General features: G+C 21.1%; 9 protein-coding genes across 9 annotated transcripts; 3 read left to right on the plus strand and 6 right to left on the minus strand. All coding sequences in view use genetic code 6, as the record gives it.

Annotated features, from left to right (window-relative positions):
• Positions 1 to 82: 82 nt before the first annotated feature.
• On the minus strand, positions 83 to 1093 carry TTHERM_00794300 (PAC2 family protein; the record flags this gene model as incomplete). The annotated part of the gene is made up of 5 exons (XM_001020949.3): positions 83 to 458; positions 516 to 637; positions 692 to 828; positions 887 to 962; positions 1031 to 1093. The coding sequence occupies 5 exons, from the start codon at positions 1091 to 1093 to the stop codon at positions 83 to 85; spliced, it is 774 nt and encodes a 257-aa protein (XP_001020949.1).
• Positions 1094 to 1661: 568 nt separating this feature from the next.
• On the plus strand, positions 1662 to 1940 carry TTHERM_00794310 (dolichol-phosphate mannosyltransferase subunit 3; the record flags this gene model as incomplete). Its single annotated transcript, XM_001020950.3, has 1 exon — positions 1662 to 1940. One exon carries the CDS (start codon positions 1662 to 1664, stop codon positions 1938 to 1940), a length of 279 nt encoding a protein of 92 aa, XP_001020950.1.
• Positions 1941 to 3039: 1099 nt separating this feature from the next.
• On the minus strand, positions 3040 to 5410 carry TTHERM_00794320 (zinc finger protein; the record flags this gene model as incomplete). Its single annotated transcript, XM_001020951.2, has 9 exons — positions 3040 to 3241; positions 3350 to 3591; positions 3686 to 3867; positions 4051 to 4309; positions 4546 to 4647; positions 4751 to 4903; positions 4961 to 5010; positions 5116 to 5213; positions 5358 to 5410. The coding sequence occupies 9 exons, from the start codon at positions 5408 to 5410 to the stop codon at positions 3040 to 3042; spliced, it is 1341 nt and encodes a 446-aa protein (XP_001020951.2).
• A 2147-nt stretch (positions 5411 to 7557) lies between these two features.
• Positions 7558 to 10553, minus strand: TTHERM_00794340 (leishmanolysin family protein; the record flags this gene model as incomplete). Its single annotated transcript, XM_001020953.1, has 4 exons — positions 7558 to 7740; positions 7800 to 8588; positions 8758 to 9603; positions 9720 to 10553. 4 exons carry the CDS (start codon positions 10551 to 10553, stop codon positions 7558 to 7560), a joined length of 2652 nt encoding a protein of 883 aa, XP_001020953.1.
• Positions 10554 to 11443: 890 nt separating this feature from the next.
• TTHERM_00794350 (dual specificity phosphatase domain protein) lies at positions 11444 to 12049 on the plus strand (the record flags this gene model as incomplete). The annotated part of the gene is made up of 1 exon (XM_001020954.2): positions 11444 to 12049. The coding sequence occupies one exon, from the start codon at positions 11444 to 11446 to the stop codon at positions 12047 to 12049; it is 606 nt and encodes a 201-aa protein (XP_001020954.2).
• Positions 12050 to 12815: 766 nt separating this feature from the next.
• Positions 12816 to 13835, minus strand: TTHERM_00794360 (hypothetical protein; the record flags this gene model as incomplete). Its single annotated transcript, XM_001020955.1, has 1 exon — positions 12816 to 13835. The coding sequence occupies one exon, from the start codon at positions 13833 to 13835 to the stop codon at positions 12816 to 12818; it is 1020 nt and encodes a 339-aa protein (XP_001020955.1).
• A 2224-nt stretch (positions 13836 to 16059) lies between these two features.
• TTHERM_000794369 (hypothetical protein) lies at positions 16060 to 16307 on the plus strand (the record flags this gene model as incomplete). The annotated part of the gene is made up of 2 exons (XM_012798839.1): positions 16060 to 16139; positions 16217 to 16307. The coding sequence occupies 2 exons, from the start codon at positions 16060 to 16062 to the stop codon at positions 16305 to 16307; spliced, it is 171 nt and encodes a 56-aa protein (XP_012654293.1).
• Positions 16308 to 16367: 60 nt separating this feature from the next.
• TTHERM_00794370 (glutathione S-transferase, amine-terminal domain protein) lies at positions 16368 to 17111 on the minus strand (the record flags this gene model as incomplete). The annotated part of the gene is made up of 1 exon (XM_001020956.3): positions 16368 to 17111. The coding sequence occupies one exon, from the start codon at positions 17109 to 17111 to the stop codon at positions 16368 to 16370; it is 744 nt and encodes a 247-aa protein (XP_001020956.1).
• A 2174-nt stretch (positions 17112 to 19285) lies between these two features.
• Positions 19286 to 20299, minus strand: TTHERM_00794380 (hypothetical protein; the record flags this gene model as incomplete). Its single annotated transcript, XM_001020957.3, has 1 exon — positions 19286 to 20299. One exon carries the CDS (start codon positions 20297 to 20299, stop codon positions 19286 to 19288), a length of 1014 nt encoding a protein of 337 aa, XP_001020957.1.
• Between the last annotated feature and the right edge of the window lie 678 nt (positions 20300 to 20977).

Raw genomic sequence — 20977 nt, forward strand, 5'->3', positions numbered from 1 at the left:
TGTTAAAATACTTTAAAATAAAAAAGAATCTTTTACAAATTTAAGATTTTTAAAGTGATACAAAATATAAAAATATTTTCTTTCATTCATCATGAAGAATAACTACTGAATCTAAAGAATAAGAAATATTTTTGGTAATATCTTTCTCTTAAAATGTTAATGGTTTATATGCTGCTTAATCAGCTTAGGCATGAATAAATTGTTATAATAATCTAGCTGCACCAACAAGATCAGAACCTGGTTAAGCATATATAAGCAAAGCACAGAAGCTAAAATCAGCAAATTCCTTTCTTTTACTAAAGTGATAGCTTAGGCCAGATCCGTAAAGGACATCATGAATTTCTTAATCCTCTCTTTTAATTAGATTGATATTCTTGAATTAACTCAAATTAAGGATCTATTCTTTGCTTTACAACTACTCAAATTTAGGATTTCCATAATAGTAAGTATTTGGGGTGCTTATTTTTAATTAAATTAGTTATTTTAATATTTTTAAATTAATGTTTAATATTTACGGTGAATTTATTTCGAAGTCAGGTCTATCAGAAATAGGAAGAGAAGAAAGGAATATCAAAGATTTGAAGCTATTCTAAGAAACAAAATCATGGATTTCTTCTAAAAACTATTTTTTTCTTCCCTATTCATTAAATTAAATATTTTGTAAAAATTAAAATTCAAAGCTTAATATTACTTCAAAGCATCCAGAACGGATTTGTAAGAAAGTGTATTGCTTGTATTAATATAATTCTGCGCTTAACAAAAGTTAGTATTTTCCCTATAAGTTTGATATTTAAACCTTGTCAGCAATAAATTTAGATCTATAATATCCTATAAATATTTTTATATGATGAGTTAATTCTACTATTTTTGTTATCTTTCAAAATACCTATTTTTCTGACATCATTGTTATTTATCAGTAAATCTAAACATAATCTGCCTACTTCTCCTCTTGATAAGGAGTTCTGTTTATAAAAGATTAGTTAACCAATTAAAATGAGAACATAATATAGTATATATTTTAATGCTTTACGAATACTAAGTAAGTTTGGTTAAAGGGAGTTACTTAAACTCCTTGAATTGGTTGGAAGGACATATTTTTTTTTAATTTATTTTTAAGGTTTCAGAAATAAAAATATTAACAATATTTTATATTTATTTAATAAGATTGTTTAGTTTTGATATAAAGATAGATATCAGAAAATATAAAAGATATCCGAGTCATCACGTTTTTAATTTCAATGATATTTGTAAGGATCTTATTCTTTAAATTAAAAACATTAATACTAAAATTAATATATTCATCTAATCTACTTTTTTGCTATAATTCGGAATAGTTAATGCCATTTATCCTATTTATTATATATATTGGTTTATAAAGCTGAGCATTTTATTTTTTCATTTTAATATTTAAATCATGACAATTTTAATGAAAAACCTTAGAATTATTTCAACTTTATATTTCATCGAGGATATTTGAAAAATATTTAAGCATAAAAGAGTAGAAGGAACGAAAAAAAATAAAGCGATTGATGTATTAAAGTATAAATAATATTTAATTAAATATATTTGAATTATAAACTATTAAATTTTAAAAGCAATTAAGAAGAAATAGTTGATTTAATTAACATTCTTTAAAGTAAAAAAGCAAAATATTAATAGAAATGGTTAGAAAAACTAAGTTCATCGTTTTATTTTTACTATTTGGTTTGGTTTGGAGTTTTGTAGTTTTTAGTGGTTTACTTTCTAAGAACAAGCCTTTAGACACTATAGCAAAAGCTCTTCCTGGATATCTATTGATGGTATTTGGCTGCTACTCATTATATTCAATAGGTTATGACTTATGGATTCTCAAAGAATACCCTGAAGATTACTAGTCATTATTAAAAGAAATTGATGAAGCAAAGGCTTTCTACAAAAAAAATGGTGTTAAAATTGATTGACAGTATATTTAATCATTGTACTTTTTAAATTTTTGTTTGTAATTAGGATTATCGTCATGATTATTTTACAAAATATAAAAATTTATTTGAAATTACAAAATAATTATTTCACTTACATGATAGGTCAAACAAAAAAAGTAGAAAGCAAATAATAAATCTTAATTTAAAATTAATATAATTACAAATATTTTATATTTTAAATTTTGTTTATTAAATTATTCTATTATGCTTAACAAATTAGATATAAAAATATTTGATAAAATTCTTTACTTTTTCTCAACTATATTTTATTCTTAATAAAATGAATAAATAATCAAATATATTTTACACATTTTTGTCTTTAAAATTATTTTATAAAGTTATTTCTTGACAAATTAATTTAACTAAGCAGTATTTTATAAGTGGGAATAATAAAATGCTTTACTATTAAATTATCATTTTAGATATTCTTCCAAACTAATCTTAGCATTTATATTTCAATTGCAATACATTTTTTAATAATATCTAATATAGATTTTTTAATATAGAAAATTAAATATTTGAATCTAAAAATAAATTTAAAAAACTTATCGAAAAAGGAATAAAAATTTAAAAATTTTTTAATTTATATAATGAAAGAAATAAAACTTAATAAATTGAAATGAAAAATATTATTTTTAGACGATTAGATACTAATAACAATATAAAATAATTAGTAAATAGTATTATAAATATGTAGTTAATATTAATTATTTTTTTATATTAAAATACTCTCTATATGTTTAATTAATAATTTATAATTATTCTTAGAATAAATATTGATTGTATGTATGTATGATGAAGTAGTTTTTGAATATAAGTAAGTTAGATATTTTAACTTTTACTAGCAACTAATTAATACTTTAATTAAATTTATTGTTTAGAATAATATCTACTTCATTCAGCAAACAATTAAAATGATGAATTATAGATTAGTTATTTATTTATTAGTTTATGTTTTAAGTTTAAAGTTAGAAGTTGTTTTTCAGTAATAGTTGCATTAATAATAGTAATTAATTTAGTTTTAAAGAATCAATTTTTAAAAAAGAGAAAAATTCTTTTCTTTTTTTAATGGAGAAAATCAAACCCTTTTATTTGTATTATTAAAATTAATTTTATGAAAGGTGCTAACTTAAAATGGGTCATTTATTTATCCTGTTTAGCTCTTTTCGAATCTGTAATTATCAGGCTAAAGTCCATTCTAAGAGTTATCTCTTTCATATTTATTTAAAATTTTTTTTTATTATAAATCTTCGAACAGATCTTCCTCAGGTTGTTAAGAACTTAATTTTTATTAAAAATTATCATTTTATTTTATAAATCAATCGAAATATTATTTTTAAATTATTTTTTTTCAAATAGGAAAATACTAAATCATATAAATTAATTACTTGCAAGAGAAAAAGCCTGAAGAAGCTTTTTTAAGTTTAAGTTAAAGGACAGTTTAACCTATTTAAATAGATACTTTGTTCCAATCAACCGAGAAGGCTATAGGCTCTCTTACTAAAACAAGAGTTCCAAATTTAGAATTTTCATCCTTCAAATAAAATTTTTTATTTTTTAGTACAAGATGTGCATGCTCTCTAGAAACAGAAATGTCATTAATACGTATATGTGATTGAGCTCCTCTCCCCTTTTTATATTAAATATAGAAATTTAAATTTTTGAAATAACAAAAGCTTAATTCCTTAAATTTTTATTATTATTTCAAAAATTTATTAGCTTACAATTTTGAGAAGAGTTTTTTCTTTTTTTGGTTTATTTTCCTTGGCTGTAGTTGAAAAATTAACTATAATTTAAGATTTAGGCTCATTAGTATCTTTTTGGAGCTTTTCAAGGATTATATATGGGCATGCTGGATTTCTTATAGTGAATGTTGAGAATACTCGACCATTATGATTAATATATGCTAATAAATTAAAATAAAATGTTATATAGAGTAATAAGAGCTTCAATTTATGAAATTGACGGATGTGTAGATTTTAAATTTTTTTATCAAAACAGATAAATGATTATGCATGAAGTGTCTATAAAAGAATAAATTAAGTAAACTTTCGAAACAATTTTCAACTAATTTTAGTGAATAAATTACGTTTTAAAGGTTGTTTGCATAACTCACATTCTAATTTTTTCCATTAGTATTCTGTGTAATAATCATTTTATTTAATAACTAATTTATTTTATAGCCATATTTTTAAGCATATTAAGTGTATGTACTAAACACTTCCTGTGCAAGAACATGGAGCTATGAATGGATTATCATCTATATAAGTGTCACCAAGACATATTCTGCATTATATTTCTTCAGTTGGTTTAGTTCCATTTTTAGAATTATAAGTTAAGAGTTCTTCCTAAAATTTATAAAAATTGTATTATTAAAATAGGTCTTTTAATGTAAATCAAGAAAAATAAATAAAACTATTAGATATGTATTTATTATTACAATACATTTTATTTTAGCAAATAATAATCAAGAAAATATTCCTTGTTTTTTAATGCTAGCTACTGACTCAAAAAGCATAAACTTTAAAACAAGTAAATCGAGCAGCTTCATTTAATTTAATAAAATATGTAAATTTTTTGTTACAGGTTCTTATTATGAGAAATCGCCTATTGGATTAATTTCTTTTATTCTTAGTCTGACTCTTCCAATCTTAATGTAATCATCAGCAGACAATTCATAAAAACCCTAATTTACAAAACAAATTTATGAATAAAAAAATAGTAAAAAATAATAATCTCAAGTAGATTGAAATCATTTTTTGTTAAATAAACTGAAATGTATTTATTACCTTTTCCTATTCATTATCTTTAAAAGTATTAATAATTATCCAAACACTCTTGTCGCTTATACCATGTTAATCTTTATTGTCCATAGATTCATTCTGTAATGTATATTTCTACTGTTGATGACCAATTTGTAAAAAACTCTCATTTTCCTAAGACTTTTATAGGATATAATCAATAAATATTCGAATTAAAACAAAAAATAATTTTTTTACATAATTTTCAGAGAAAGATATCTCATTGTTTTGTGAGCGAGTTAAGTATCCTTTATATTTATTAAACACTTAATTAATAACACAGACATTATTTTGCTTATGATTAAAGCTTAAATTCAAAAAGTAAAGTAAAAGTCTATATAAATTATAAATACCTGATTTTTTGACTTTAATCTTCTTTTTGATAATGTCTTTAGACTCAAAATCAAATAACTAATGTGATTCTTATTTCCAGCACAATGCTTTAATACTCCTTTAATAAATAAAAAAAATCCTTTTATATACTTTGTTTAACTCATTTTGGATTTTAAGATATATTATTTTAAGTTGATGATATTATTAATGTTATTTTTTATTTAAATGTTTATCAATAAACAAAATGAAGGTGCTATTTTACAAAGTGTAAGGGCCTGTGTATCCATTAGATTTATGGCTATTACTGTTTCCCATATAAATTATAACTTTTTTTTTTTGCGTTGTTCTTATTGTTTATGAGGAGTTAATCTTTTCTTATATGCTTTAAGAAAACAATTTTCTTTGATCTATATTTACTCTTACTTGATTATACAGTATGTTTTTATATTAATGAATAAATATTACTTCCTTTTGAAAGTATTCTAATTTGTTAATTTATTTATTTTTTTTTTTGCGTTAAAAAGAAATTTATTAGCTTTTGCTTCTTAATTAATTTACTTATTATAAAAAGGTGATAATGTTTTTTTTGCTTTCTGTAAATTATTCGACTAGATGTTTTGCATCACATTAAATCAAATTTTTTTATCTAAGTCAAAGTATATTCAATCAATGCAATAGCTTGAATGCTGATGATGATAATAATAAACACAAAATCAAAATGTTTATTTTGATTTAGAAATTTAGTGATTTAAGCAATTTTAAAATATTCAATAATCTTATTTTCATAGATTTTTTTTGTTGATTTAAAACTCAAAAATTAGCTAAATATTCATATTCTCTAAGTAATCATATTTAATGATATGATATACGAGAATATTTTCCTTTTAAAAAGCATTAAAATTTTTCTTTTTCTCAAATCCACTAATCAAAAGTAATCTAGCTGGCATAGGTACTGATTATAATTTCATCAAAATAATTTATATTACATAAAACTACTTTTTCATGATATGTTTATATATTAATTTAAAAGTTATGAAAGTATATACTCTGTTTATAATTTTATTAAGTCAAGCTAAAGATTTTATAAAAAAAGTATAAGAATTATTAGAAAAATAAGTTAAAAGAAGCCATTTTGTTTAAAATTCTTTTCTTAATATTTTGATTACACTCAACTTAATTATGTAATGTTGTTAAAGATCACAAAAATTGGAAAATATATAATATACTCTCTAATATTTGTGATTAATTGACAAATTAGTTAATTATTAATCATATATTTGTGGTAACTTCAATTTATATTTGATGATTCCTATTTTCAGATATTTTTTTATGAATTAAAAACATTATCTTAATAAATAATGATAAGATTGTGGTAAAATATTAGGTTATAGTACTCATTTTATTGCAGTTATTTTCTAACCTAAATAATTTACTTAATGTATAAAAAAAGTATCTTTTTCAACAATATAATTTAATTATAAAAACTTTATCTCTTTATAATTAGTAATTTCACTATTTGTGAAACATTTTATTTTTAATTATAATTATAGTTTTGTAATCAACTTAAAGAATAATAAATAACACTTAAATAATAAATAAAATAACCATACAAATAATTAAACCTTAAAAACCGAATAAAAATTACATATTCAAACGATAAAAAACTAGAGTGATTTTTATTTAGATTAAAAAATTATACAATAAAATAATTTTAATGGATTTTAGTTTCATTAAATATTTGTAAAATTTTTTTAGTTGATATTAGTTGATGATTAAAAAATAATAAAACAATCAATTACTTTCTATAAAAAAACTAGATGATCACAATAAGACATTCAAGCAGATAAAAAACCATACGAATATTACTTTGATAGATCTTATCAAAATACTAAATTTTTTGTCTATGAGAACTTAATTTGAAAATTATTTATGAAGTTTGACATATTTTATTATGATAGCTTTTTATAGTAAAATGAATAATAAAATCAGTATAACTAAATTTTTTAATTTTAAAGAACCTCACTGTTATGTTCTTTTAAAATTTTAGAATTTATTTGTGCTTATTAATCATAAGAAATTAAATTATTAATATTATTTAAAAGGATAAAAGACAAATTAAAATTATTTACAAAATAAAATTTTTTAGAAAATTTTAAATAGAAATTTATTAATACTTTAAATATTTGTTTAAGTTATTTTACTTTGTTTTTTTAAATTTATTAGTTTTGGAATAAATATAGTCATGAATAAATAAAATTACAGTAATTATTTAATAATTTATATTTTTTATTATAAAAAAGAAATACTTTTCTTTCATTTTATATAATATTTTTATCAAAAAAATTCAAAAAGCATTTAAAAATTTTGTATAAAAATTCCTTTTGCTCTTAAAACTTAATTAATAAAGAGAAAATACTATTTAAGAAATTTGAATTATATAAGCAGTCATTTCACCCATTATTTCATATTAAAGAAATTAAAAAGAGTAAGCACAATATTAGTAATTAAAATTAATTGTTTCTTGCGCTAAGAGCTCTGTTTTTTGTTATGAGATTATATGATGTCACAGGTCTATCAATGCAGAATCCATTGACCCAAATTTAGCCTTGCATACACTTAGAATAGCATTTTGAGTTACTCAAAAACTAATTAAAAATTAAAAAATAAATAAATAACGATTTATATTTTTATTAGAATTTAATACCTTATCTTATGGGCAGCTCAAGCAGTTATCTGGAAAATTTATGCATGATTCGCAATTTTAACTGCATTTTTTACATTTGTTTTCATGTAAATAGTACCCTATAGAGCATTATTCGACACATTCTTGTTCTTGTAAATAATAATTATTTATGCAAGTTGCACATTTTATAGAACTTGAATCATCTAAACAAGTTTTACAAGGTGAAAAGCAATTAATTAATTGAAAACACTTATTTCCAAACAAAGTGTAATTTTTTGTTTCATCGCAGCTTTGACAGTCATCAGAGCTATATTTACACTATAAACAGCCTTCATCGCATTCAACGCATTCTCTTTTTTCTTAATCAGAGTAATATCCTTGAGGACAGTTGTTTCTGTCTTAGCAAGTTTGTTAAGTTTTATCTAGATAAAAATTTTAAACGCATGATGTACATTTATCTTTTTTATCCTACTCACAAGTTAGGCATTATAAATCACAAAATGTATTTTTACATAAGTTTCCATATTAAATATATCCATTTTAACCATCACATTCTTAACAGATTTTATCATTGCTACATTTGAGACATCCCTCAATACATTTTTAACATTTTTAAAATTATTTATTTTAAAAGTAACCTTCTCCGCAATCCGTAACACAAGTGTTATTTTGAAGGTATGACAATAAATGACAATCTAAACAATTTTAGTTGGTTGGTCCATTGCATTTTGAACAAGAAAAGTGGCACTTCTCACAAGTTTTTGTTTAAACATTCTTAAAGTAACCTTGTGGGCAATCATTTTAACAAGTCTATTTTTTATATTTTTAAATTTAGATTTTAATCTAGATCAAGAAGGCAATGCGTTAAATCAGATAATATTCAAATAAGTAATAAATTTAAAAAATAGACAATTAATTAAAGTAGATGAATGAATGATGTTAAAAAAATAACTTGTATTAATTTTAATGAAAATTTTACAATATCAGGATTGATGTATTAGCCTGGAGGACATTTAATTGTACATTATCCCTCCTCATTTAATTCACTGCAACTTTATGAGCAATCATCTCCAAAAAAACCCTTGTTACAGTGGCATTTTCCTTTTACACAATATCCATTCTTACTACAAAATTAAGGACAAATATTTTAAAAGCTTGAGCAAAATCTAGGAAAACTTTTTGGACAAATAACCTTTCCATAAGTTTTGATTCCATTTTCTACGAGAAGTGTTTAACCTTCTTCTTTACAGACTAGAATCATTTACAACTAGTCAATTTAAATTGTAACCTAAGTTCCCTCTTCATTACAATATGATTTTAAACACCTAACATCTGCAAAGCTAGCAGCAGAGTTATCAATTGAAATATTAGATTTGAAACATCTGCTTTAAGTAGAAAAATTAAACATCAAATTATTTTAGCTAATATTGCCAATTTCATTAATCTATTAATTTTATTCATAGTTTATACAAAGCTAAGAATCAGTAGGATATATAATAGGGCAGTCATCTGAGAATGGGTCTGTTTAGCTTACTCCAAATCCCTCTCCTGTATAAGAGCAATCAAAAATACCATCAATATCTTCGAATTCATCGTATTTTAAATCTGCTTAACACTTATTTTCATAAAATTAGCATCCTTAATTTTTTCCCCAATAAATTGGATTTGCCAAATTCTCATCAACTACATCCCAAAAACCAGTATCCCTTAAAAGAGCAATATTAAACAAAGAGAAAACTCCTCCTTCAGGATTAGATGAACCTGACATTAGTTCATTCATTAAAATACTTCTTTCCCAGTGCTAATTTTTAGTGTAATCACTACCCTATTTTTTTAGAAAACATTAAATATATAAAATCTTTTACATATCTATTATTGTATAAAATTAAAAATTAGTTTATCTTATTAGGATGAAAAACATATTAAAGAATTTAATTATACTTAATTTTCTAATAGCATTCCTTCAATTGAATCACATCCATAATACTCTCTAATAGTTTTAACTATATTTGTTGATGATATTTCACTTACTTCTCTATCATTTAGCATTTTTTACTTGAGTATTTTATGAACATTTTTAAATGTATATGGCTCGTTTGTTTCTGGGTCAATCCAATAATTCATAGAAGCTGTAGAAAAACCTAATATGTGAAGAGTTTCATGCATTATTGATTATAAATCTCTAAAAAATTATAAATTTGTTCTGTTTATTTTTTAAAAATATGACAAATTCAGTAAAATTCTTCCGAAAGTTGGTCTTTATAAAAATGGATCTATATAGCAATGACCTGCACTTGCTATTAAATCAGAATCTGAATATTTAAATGATACATATAAGTGTAAGTCTGATTCTTCAATTCCTGTTACAAAATCATCTGATTTAATAAGAAATCCTAAGCAATTATTCAATTCTTTTAGATAAAATGTATTATTCTGGTCAGTTTATTTAACTGATAAAAGTGACTGATAATAACTAAAAGCTGTATCTAATAAGCTTCCTATATAAACTTCAAGTTCTTCTGTAATTTGTTAATCGTTTTCTCTAAAAATATCATAAGTGATTCTTAGGGGATATGTTTATGAATTTTATTACATGAACCTTTCCCTCTATGTATTATTTTTATTTATTTCATAATATTTTTGTTTCATAATTTAATCTACATTTTAATAGTAATTGTTTTTATCTAAAAATTAAGTATTTTCGAAAACTGAGGTATTTTCAATAGCAAAGACTATGTTAGTAATAACTTAAAAAATAAATACGAGTTTATTCATTGTTAATATTGTTAATGTTTAAAAATTTTATTTATTATTAAATCAAAACAATTATAAAAAAATTAAATAATTTATTTATATTTGATTCTAAAATAACTGAAATATATTACTGCTATAAGAGTAGGTTACCAATAATTTTTTTAATTGAGTTATTTCAATTTCTTGTAAGCATATTATTATTTTCATTAAATATTCATTATTTTAAGATTATTTTTTGCTATAACCTTACTAAATGTTTATCTATTATAAAATTTTTTTAAAGTTTTTTTTTTTTTAAATAACACTCAAACATAAATTTTGAATCTGCTCTTTTTATATCTCACTTTTATGAAGCAATTAAAGCTTAAAATAACTAGGAAAGTAAAAAATTTAATTGTTATTTCATTTTAAATCTGCTTTATTATATGTGAAATTAAAATTTAATTACTATTTTACTTGATTAGTATTTTTATTCCGTTATTTATCTTCAGTATATTTTAATTAATGCATATTTTAAATAAAATTAATCAGTATTTGTTCTTAAAATAGGATAAAATCTTAATTTTTTTATTAAATTTAATAGAAAGTATTTAAAATTTATTTTTTTTTAGTATATAAAATAATTCACATTTATTAAATTAATTTAGGTACGTCAACCATAAAATTTTTAATTTTCTAAAAAAAAATAGAATACAATTCATTAAATTGATTTCAAATTGTATTGGTTAAAATAATTAATTTTTCAGAAAAAGTAAATAGATTAAATAATACTTAAATTATTGTTTAGAAATACTTTAATCAAATTCATACATAGTAATAAATTTCTATATAGAAATAATTAGAGAAATTGTAAGTTTTTTTTTTACAAAGTAAATTGTTAGCTGCTTCTATAGAAAGCAAGTCTAGTAGCGATGTTTGAATTATAGGAGTGCTTATAATGCTATGATAATTTAGCAGATAATAGCTTAAAATCAGATATTCCAATATGCGAAGACTGCTATAATTTTAACTAAAAAAATAAATAAAATAATTCGCAAAACTCCATCAAATAATATATAACTTTTTCAAAGCATCCTGAAATTGATGAAATAATTAGTGGAAAATTATATTTAGGAAATGAAGATGCGTCTACCATTAAAGAGGAGTTAACCAAAAGAAATATAACACATATATTAATAGCAGGTAGTGGGATGAAGAGATATTTTGAAAAAGATTTTACATATATGCAAATTAATGTAGAAGATACAATAGGTTGTGATATCTCAAAGCACTTTGAAAGCACATATAATTTTATTGAAGAAGGTAAAACAGTGTTTGTGCACTGTGCTGCAGGTGTTTCAAGAAGTGCAACTATTGTTATTTCTTATATAATGAGAAAGCAAAATAAAAGTTATGATGAAGCATTTAAGTAAGTAAAAAATGTAAGATATATAATACGACCAAATAAAGGATTTACAAAGCAGCTATAAGAATTAGAAAAATCTTTGAATTTACAAATGAATAATCAATTAAACTGATAAAAAAACTTATATCTTAAATATTTTATAGTTTAAAACCATAAGTTTTAAATTGTTTTGAGACTTTGGGTTTTCAGTATTAGACTTAAAGTTATTTCTACATTAAAAATAAATAAATTTAAAAGAATTTTTATTAAATAATATATCAATATTATCAAACGATTTTTATGAGTATTTATTTATGAAAACTTAATTAACTAAAATGTTTATTTTTATATTTTAAATTTCAGAAAATTAAAAAAAGAGAAATGATAAAAATAAAAAAGCAAGTCATTATAATTAATTATTATTAAACATACCATTTTATTCGCATTTAAATACATTTTTAGTTTATTCGAAATTGAAAATTGTATTTTTATAAATCAGTTTAATTTTAAAGTGTAGTTTAATAGCAGAGTAAAATTAAAAAATAAAACTATTAAAATATTATCTATGCTTCTTTGTTATTAATATATTATCCATTGACTATTTAAATAAATTTATGAAAGATTATGTTTTAGAATATTTATGTTATTATTTCCCAGATCAATTTTAAAAATTCCGAATTTTTATTTAAAAAATGTTTTTATTTTTAAAATGGAGGTAATTTATAAATTTATTTGTTAGTAAATAACTTTATAAAAAAAATACATTTAAATTTCTTAAGATGATTGATATTATATATAAAGCTCTATTATAAATAGGAATATCGTGTTTTTTAATTTTGAAATAGATGTGATTTTTTTAATATTTTTTTTTTGTTTTTTATAAGTTTTTTTAAAAGTTTTCAATCTGATTTGTTAAGATTATGTCTCTCATCAAAGGATTGCTATTCTAGCTTAAGTTTTTATCCATAATACCCCAACACGAACAACAGATCTTCTTGCTTTTTTAATGATTTATTAATTTATTATTTTTTGTTATTTAAACTTTTCAGTATTTATTGATCTTAACATTTTATTATTTACAAAAGAAGCTCATACTCTTCAATGATGACGAAAGCCTTTTACATATCTTTGCCATCTTAAAATAATAAATCAATAACCATTTAATACATTTCACATAAACTATTTATTTCTTTAGGAGAAAATGAGTTAATTAAGTTGCTGAAAGTTACTTCTTTCAGTAATGATAATCCAAAAGATAACGCCTCTTTTTAATTGTTTTTTTCTAAGTAGTGTTAGCATAAGAGAAAACAAGGTGTTATTTTTTTTTCAAACTCTAAATCTTAAATTTATAAGCAAAGGGTGGCATATATTATTGATTTATCGAGATTCTATATTTTGTAGAAGAGCTCAGATAATTATAGAGTGTATTAATAATTAAGAAGAGGCTCTTCTTCTAAATCATCTATATTTTAAAAGTAGCAATCTTCTACTTTTTTGAGGTACTATAAAGCTTATTTTTTTAAATTCTAGTTGATATAACTCTCTGCCATAAGTAAAGAAAGATAGCCTACACTCATGTGATTAAGGCTAATATCTTCTTCAATATAGGGGAATAATATCTCCCCACATCTTATAGTGTTTAAGAAATCTTTATTGGCATATAGATCCCAAAGAGCTTGCTCTCCATACTCTAATATTTTTCTAGATGGTAACTTATCTTTCACGCAGTTTTCTATTAGTAAAGCTTACTTAGGAATACCTAAAAATACCTCTTTGAAGAGGTCATTGCAATCATCTAAGGCTTAAGTGTATTCGGCATGGCTTCTATTGAAGTATTCTCTTTGTATAGGTTAACTTGTAGTTGAGCTGCTCTTTCTCAAGTAAGGATTCTTTATAAACTTTTAGATATTTCTGAACATTTGCCTTTTTTTGTAATCTACTATCTAATTAATAATTTTGTTTTTTTGTTTTTATTTTGATTGCTTATCGCTTTGCCTCAGTAGCATATAAATAGCGCAAATCATAAGAAAAACATAAATTAATTATCAGATTTATTTTATTTAGTTATCTAACTAACTAGTTTAATTTAACGCACCAAAATTTGCGATTAGATAAAATTGCATCACATATTGAGTAAATTTGATAATTTAGTGAGATATTACTAGATTACTAGTTATTTAGATTGCTAATTATTTGAATTGTATAATTATTTCTTTATTTCTTTTTTGATATGTTTTAGTAATTTAACTTATTAAAAAATCATTTACACTTAATCTTAGCTTTATAAATTATTCGTTTATTAAAAAGTTTTTTAAAATTTTAAAGCAAGGTTGTTCTATTATTTTTTTATCATAATATTTCTGGATAATTATGTTCCTCATAAGCTAATTCTTTTATAAGTAATTGAAAGAAAAAGTAGTAAATTTTCAGGATTTCTGACTCTCAAATTATTCGATTCAAAAATAAATAAAAAAATATTGGACATTTTTCAACTAAAAACCCAAATTATACATCTTCAATTCAGTTAAAATTTATTTATTTTTACATAAAATAAATTCTCTTAGTATTTAAATATAATTAGTTAAAAATAATGAGAGTTCTATGATACTTATATACTATTTACCCTTATAAAATAATGAGAAACCAAACCCATTTAGTTAAAAAAGAAATGATGATTATCATACGTTAATATGTAATTCAAAAAAGCCAAATTATTAATTTCTTATTTATACTGATATAATTTTATATTTATTATTATCATTATATATTCAATTTATGTCAATTTTTTTTAATTTTGGAGGTTTAAAATTTTTTTTATAGCTCTTCTTACTTCAAATGAAAATTAGGTATTATGTTTAGCAAAATATGATTTTTATGTCAGAAAATATTATGGTTTACATTAGTAAATCAGATTTAATATATAAAAGAAAAATATTTGTGGTATTTAATGGTAAGATCTTTAAAAAATAAATTAAAATTAGATTATTATTTTTTTCAAATTATATTCATCTGCCTATAAATATGTTAAAATTCTTATATTTTCTTAAAAATATTTATTTTAAATAATGCAGTTAAATAATGAGTTATTTTGAAAATTAGCTAAAATGAATTTAAAAAATAAATTATTAGATATTGCCTAATTTTATAAAAATTGATTAGTAACACTGAATAAGTTTTAAAATAAATTTCGCAAATTAATATTTGATAAACTTAAATATACCAAATATATAATTGAAAGAAGATTAATTTATTTCTTTATATAAAAGAGAGAGAGATTTTTGTTTTATATTAAATTTGTTTAACCAAATATATTTAATATTAAAGCATGTACTGTACTTTATAAAAAAATAATATAAGAGGATAAGCAAATAAAATTGATAGTTGAAAAAAGATTAATCAGTTGAAAACTTTGCATTATAGAAATCCTTTTTTGTTAAATTAGGTTTTTGTTTGTATTTATTTGCTTTAAATAATAAATTTAGATTTAGCATTTTCTATATAAGAATTAAAATATGAAATTATGAAAAAAAATTGTGAATAGAAATATGACTAATCTATTGAAAATTTTGTAAATCGGATTTCTTTATTAAAAATAGGTTTTTGTTTAGCATAATATTTATTTCAGGCAATATATTTGGATATAGAAGCTTTTATACTTAATGTTAATCAGGATAGCCACTCAAAATTTTATTTATTAAATAAATAAACTATTAAGATAGATTTTAATAATTAAGATATGAACATAAGCAAATCAAATAATAATTGAATGAAGTAAGTCTAATCTATTGAAAATTTTAAGTATTAAGAATTCTTGTTTACTAAATGGAGATTCTTGTAAATATCTTATTTGTTTTAACCAATATATTTAGATAGAAAATGTATTATGTAAAAGTTATATATGAACATAATCAAATTTAGTAGAGAATTAAAATCTATTGAAACTTATGGAAATCAGATTTCTTTCATTGTTAAATAGAGGTTTTAGTTAAATATTAAATTTATTTAAGGAAATATATTTAGTTATAAAAGCTTTTACTTAATTAATAATAATAATAAAGATAGCCACTAAAAATCTTATTTATTAAATAGATAAATTATAAAGATAGATAAATAATTTTATAATTTTGAGACACTATTATTTTTATGGTGGGGATATTAAATCTTACATTCTTAAACTTAATAATTTATTTTTAGACTGATATATCTATCTAAAAAAATATTGAGTAATTAAAAATTTAAAGCATAATATAGATTAAATTAAATTTATTTTTTTATGATTTATTTTGATATAATATAATAGAGTACAGCAGATAAATAGAGAAGTTAAATTACGAATAAATTAGAGTACTAATGAGTTATTTGGTTATTTTTTAAGTATAAATAGAGAATGAATCATTTTTTAATATGATTAATGTATTTAGCTTAGTTAGTTAGTTTGTTAGTTTTTATTTTCACCCTAGAGTTGGATATTTATCAGAATTGATGTATTTTTTTATTTCAGGAATATTTTCAAAGCTATTAAGGACCAAGTCGAATACATGTGAGTAATCATCATAAAGTGAGGGGAAATACTTCTAGAAGTACTTAGATATTATGTAGAAGTAACAGTCTACAACACTTAAATACCCCATAACAAAGTATTGAGTATATGATGTAGTAGCTTAATTTTTTTGTTCTATAAATTTAATTAATTTATTCAATTTTGGTACTATGGTATCTTAAGCGTATTTTATCTAGTTTTCTTAGGGGAACTTAGCAGTAGCAGAAGATATTTGAGTGAAGACATCGTTTAAAATAAATCTGATTTCATCAATCTTGAAGTCGTCGATAGGATTATATGATGAATGATCAGCTGACAACTTAACTCTATTGCGACTTTAGGTGTAAGGACTTGAGCGATGAATGTCCTACAAATTTCTTCCTTTCTCATATTTATAGAGAATATAGTTAACGATGTTATGTATTTCAGTAATCTTCATACCATTAGAGTTATCAATAAGGAATGGTAGATTTGGGAAATCTAAATTGAGGTCTTCTTTTTCTTTACCAAACCATGTGTTTTGGTCAAAAATATTAACTTAATAAGGGATATTTAGTATTTCCAGCATAAAAATAACTGGCATATTTCTTCCTGCAAATGGCCAATAGCCTAGCACTAAATCAGTTTGTTAATTTTCTTAAGATTATTTAGACATTTAGAGAATCTTAATTAAAAAAGTACTTTTATAAGTGAAAGATAATTAATTAATTTCTGATTTTTAATAATTAATATTTTATATATTAATAAATGAACTCTTTGTCAAGTTTCTTACTAAATATATAAATGATTCTATGAATGTTCTATTGTATTTTATAGAAAATTACATATATTCTCGAAAAATAAAAGAAAAGTAAAGATAAATTAAAAATAGAAAATTAAAAATGCTTTTTTTATTAATTTACTAATCTATTTATTGGCTTTTATAACTCCTTGAATGCAGTCAACTCCATAAAAATTCTGAACTGAAATTTAAAAAACATCATATTTTTTGTGTTTTAATTCAAAAATAAAAACTCCTTGAAACTATTGTTAGCTTGTTGTATTCTAAGTAATTATATAAATACTTTTAAAAAAATTAGTATCAATTAATATCTTAATTATTCTAAGTAAGATTTGAAATGCTTATCTGAGTTTTCTAATATATTAAGTTTTAAGTTTTGTTTAAAATTCTTCATGCTCTGGCATCCAATAGAATGAATGATGTGTGAAGAAATCAATGTACTCGTTTATATAAAAGAATTAGAAATTCCAAATAAAATAAGAAACAAGATATTTTAAATATTTAGTTAAGAAGAAGGATTTTATCTATTTGAATATATATGAACAGTTTGGAGAACTTTTAAGACATTTTGATTCAAAGCAATATTTCTATTAGCTCGTCAGAATTAAATATCCAGCTTTATGTTATTTTTTCTGGAAATTTTTTCTAAATGACTCAAAAATATCATCATTTTTTTCATTAAATTTAAAAATATGAGGATTATTTTATCCAATGAGGTTTCAAATAAAAAGCCTTTACTTAAAAAATAAACTGGTTTACTATTAATAAATTTCTTAATTTTTTCTATCTATTCTACCAAAAAGCTAGAATTCAGGTGATTTTTCCTAATAATAGAAAAGATTTTTACTTTGATAAATTTTACTAACTTATTTAAACGGATAATTATTTAAATAAAAGAAATAATGCTATCATTTTGATCTTTTTAAGTTACTTAAAGTTTTAAAGCAAAATACTTAAATTTTATTAAGCATAAAAAATATATGATTAATTATGATTTTATTATTTGTGATAGAGTATATTGTAATAATAAATTAAAATTAGAATAAAATTGTTTTGGTGTTTTTAAAAAATAAATATGATAAATATTTTAGAACATAAGAAATTTCAAAAAAATAGTTCTATTACTTTTAAATTATGTCACTAGAGTTAATATGTTAATAAATTTAGACGTATGTATAAAATAATTATTTAAATAAGTAATTATGAATTATCTTTAATTACTTGAATATAAATTTGTAAAAAAACTAATAGTTAAGTTTTTCACAAAAGTATTTATTTAAATTAGGAAAGATAGATAATTTTTAATTGTATCTATTTTGATTCTCTTTTTATTCTCTAATTATTTTTAAGGTTTTTATAAAGATAGAAAAATATTATAACTCAATAACTAAGTTAAATACTTGAAAATAAAAATTTGTAATAGAAATTCTTTTAAGTAAAAAAGATCATCTTATCATAAATAGTTAAAAATGCATCTATCTTAAAAATATTAATCTGGCTGTCTTATTCTTCTAGTTCAATATCTTGTGATAGAAGAATTTAAGTTAGTAGAAAAATAAATATCTATATTTTAATTAAATTATTTATTTAAAAAATATGATATCTAATAAAAATAATAAAATATTTAAATTTTAAATTCTTGAATTAATAAATAATTTTATTAACAAAATTGAGTATCTTTTTTATTTTTAAAAAAAATTATAACAGATTGTTTACTAAAAATATAAAATAAAATAAAGGAAGAATTTAAAAAAAACATTAAATATGATGAAAAAATATTTCATCAATTAAAAATATAATTAAAATGTAAAGAAGCGCTTGCTTGATACAAATCTAAGTATTCTTAATAATTAAATGAAATATGATTGATTATTATTTTTATTATAGTGATAGTATTAATTTTATAATATAAAGTAGTAATAAATATATATATATATATATATTAATATATGTTAGTAAATATAAATGTTCTTTTAGTAATAATAATATAAAGGATTGAACTGTTTGTATTCATCAATATTCATATTGGTAAGCTTTAAACTTTAATTTCATTTTTGCTATTGCTTTTATTCTGGATAAGCTTCTAGCTTTGCTTTTTAACCATAGAACCCTAAGACATTCAACAGATCTTTATAATTATTTAAGTCTTCTTAAATTTTTAGTTTCTATTTATTTAACATCTCTATTAGGTTTTAGTCATTAGATTTGATTATAGAGAGTAGAAGAAGGAATTGATCTATCAAAACATATTATCTCTGCTAATTTTTTTCTAAATCTATCATAATTTTGTAGATTTCACACATACTTTCAATCTCCTAGGGTTTGCATTTTTGTAAAAGATTATTGAAAGATAGCGATTTAAGTATAGCATTACCAAAATCAGTTGCTTCTTTTAAATCCTTTTTAGTGACGTAATAATTAAGAATCAGCTAACAAGGAGGGAGCTTTTACAGAAAAGACAGCTTTTTTGTTTTCAAACACAATACTGCATAGAAAAAGCTCTTATCTATCATATTCAATTTGTTATAAAGCTGTCCTATTTTTAGAGAATAATAGTATTTCATAAATGTTTCATATTCTGATAGTTCTTCTTCATTTAAAAAAAATGAATCCTCGGCTTCATTTAAATACAATATTGTTCTCACATAATCTCCTTATATTAAGCATGACTCAGCCATAATCAAAGAAATATGACCAATACTCATATTATCTTTTGAAAACTCTCTTTCAACATAAGGAAATACTGCCTCTACACAACTTATAACATTAGAATAATCCTTCTTACAGTATAATTCCCATATAGCTTACTCACTATACTCTAATACTTTTTCTGGGCATCTATCCTACTAAACACACTTCCTTAGTAAGGTGAGCTATTCTGGTTCTCCGAAAATAAAACTTCTGATAATACTTTTATTTTAATATAAAGCTTACTAGTATTCTTTTTCCTCCCTAGTTTAAACTTTTTGTTAACTTTAGTAATTGTTTTCAAGCTATAAAAAGTTTTTGCTTTTTATTCTTTAGGTTCTACTTCTAACTTTTGATAATAATTTTTAAATCATTAATTTATTAATATTTTTTTTAACAATAATATATTTAATTAATATAATTAATTATTAGCTATATATAATTATATAAGTTCTTCTTTTCAAGATAGTTTTCTTTTACAATAGTTGGCTAAGATTATAATTATGTCATATGATGTATTTGTAAAACATTAATCATTTTAACGAAAAATTTCAAATTATTTACGCAATTTAGTGCTTAATACTCTAATAAATAGAGTTTTTCAAATATATTTATAAACTAACAAACAAAAAAAACATTTGATAACTAATTTTAACTAAAATTAAATAATTGACTAATTGAGTAAGATAACGGAAAATAGATAATATGAATATTCTCACTTTAGCTTCATACCTAAAATAGTTGTTTAAAATGTATTTTAAATAATAAAAGCACTTTTTATTCTATTTATCTAATAGAATAAAATGATGCAATTAATCTTATTATTATTATTATAAGTAAATTAATAATTTAATTATTTTAAAAAATACTTATTATCTTTTTAAACTTTTTAATAAAAAATTATAAAATACTTTCTTATTACTAAAGTAAATACATTAAAAATAATTTTTTATTTTACCATACCTATTCAATAATAGTAATATTGGAATAAAAAATAAAATAAACCTTAAAAATGAGGGTTGATTTTATTTCTATTTTATTTTAATATAATT

Source organism: Tetrahymena thermophila (assembly GCF_000189635.1).
Source record: "Tetrahymena thermophila SB210 genomic scaffold scf_8254552, whole genome shotgun sequence".
NCBI lineage: Eukaryota > Ciliophora > Oligohymenophorea > Hymenostomatida > Tetrahymenidae > Tetrahymena > Tetrahymena thermophila.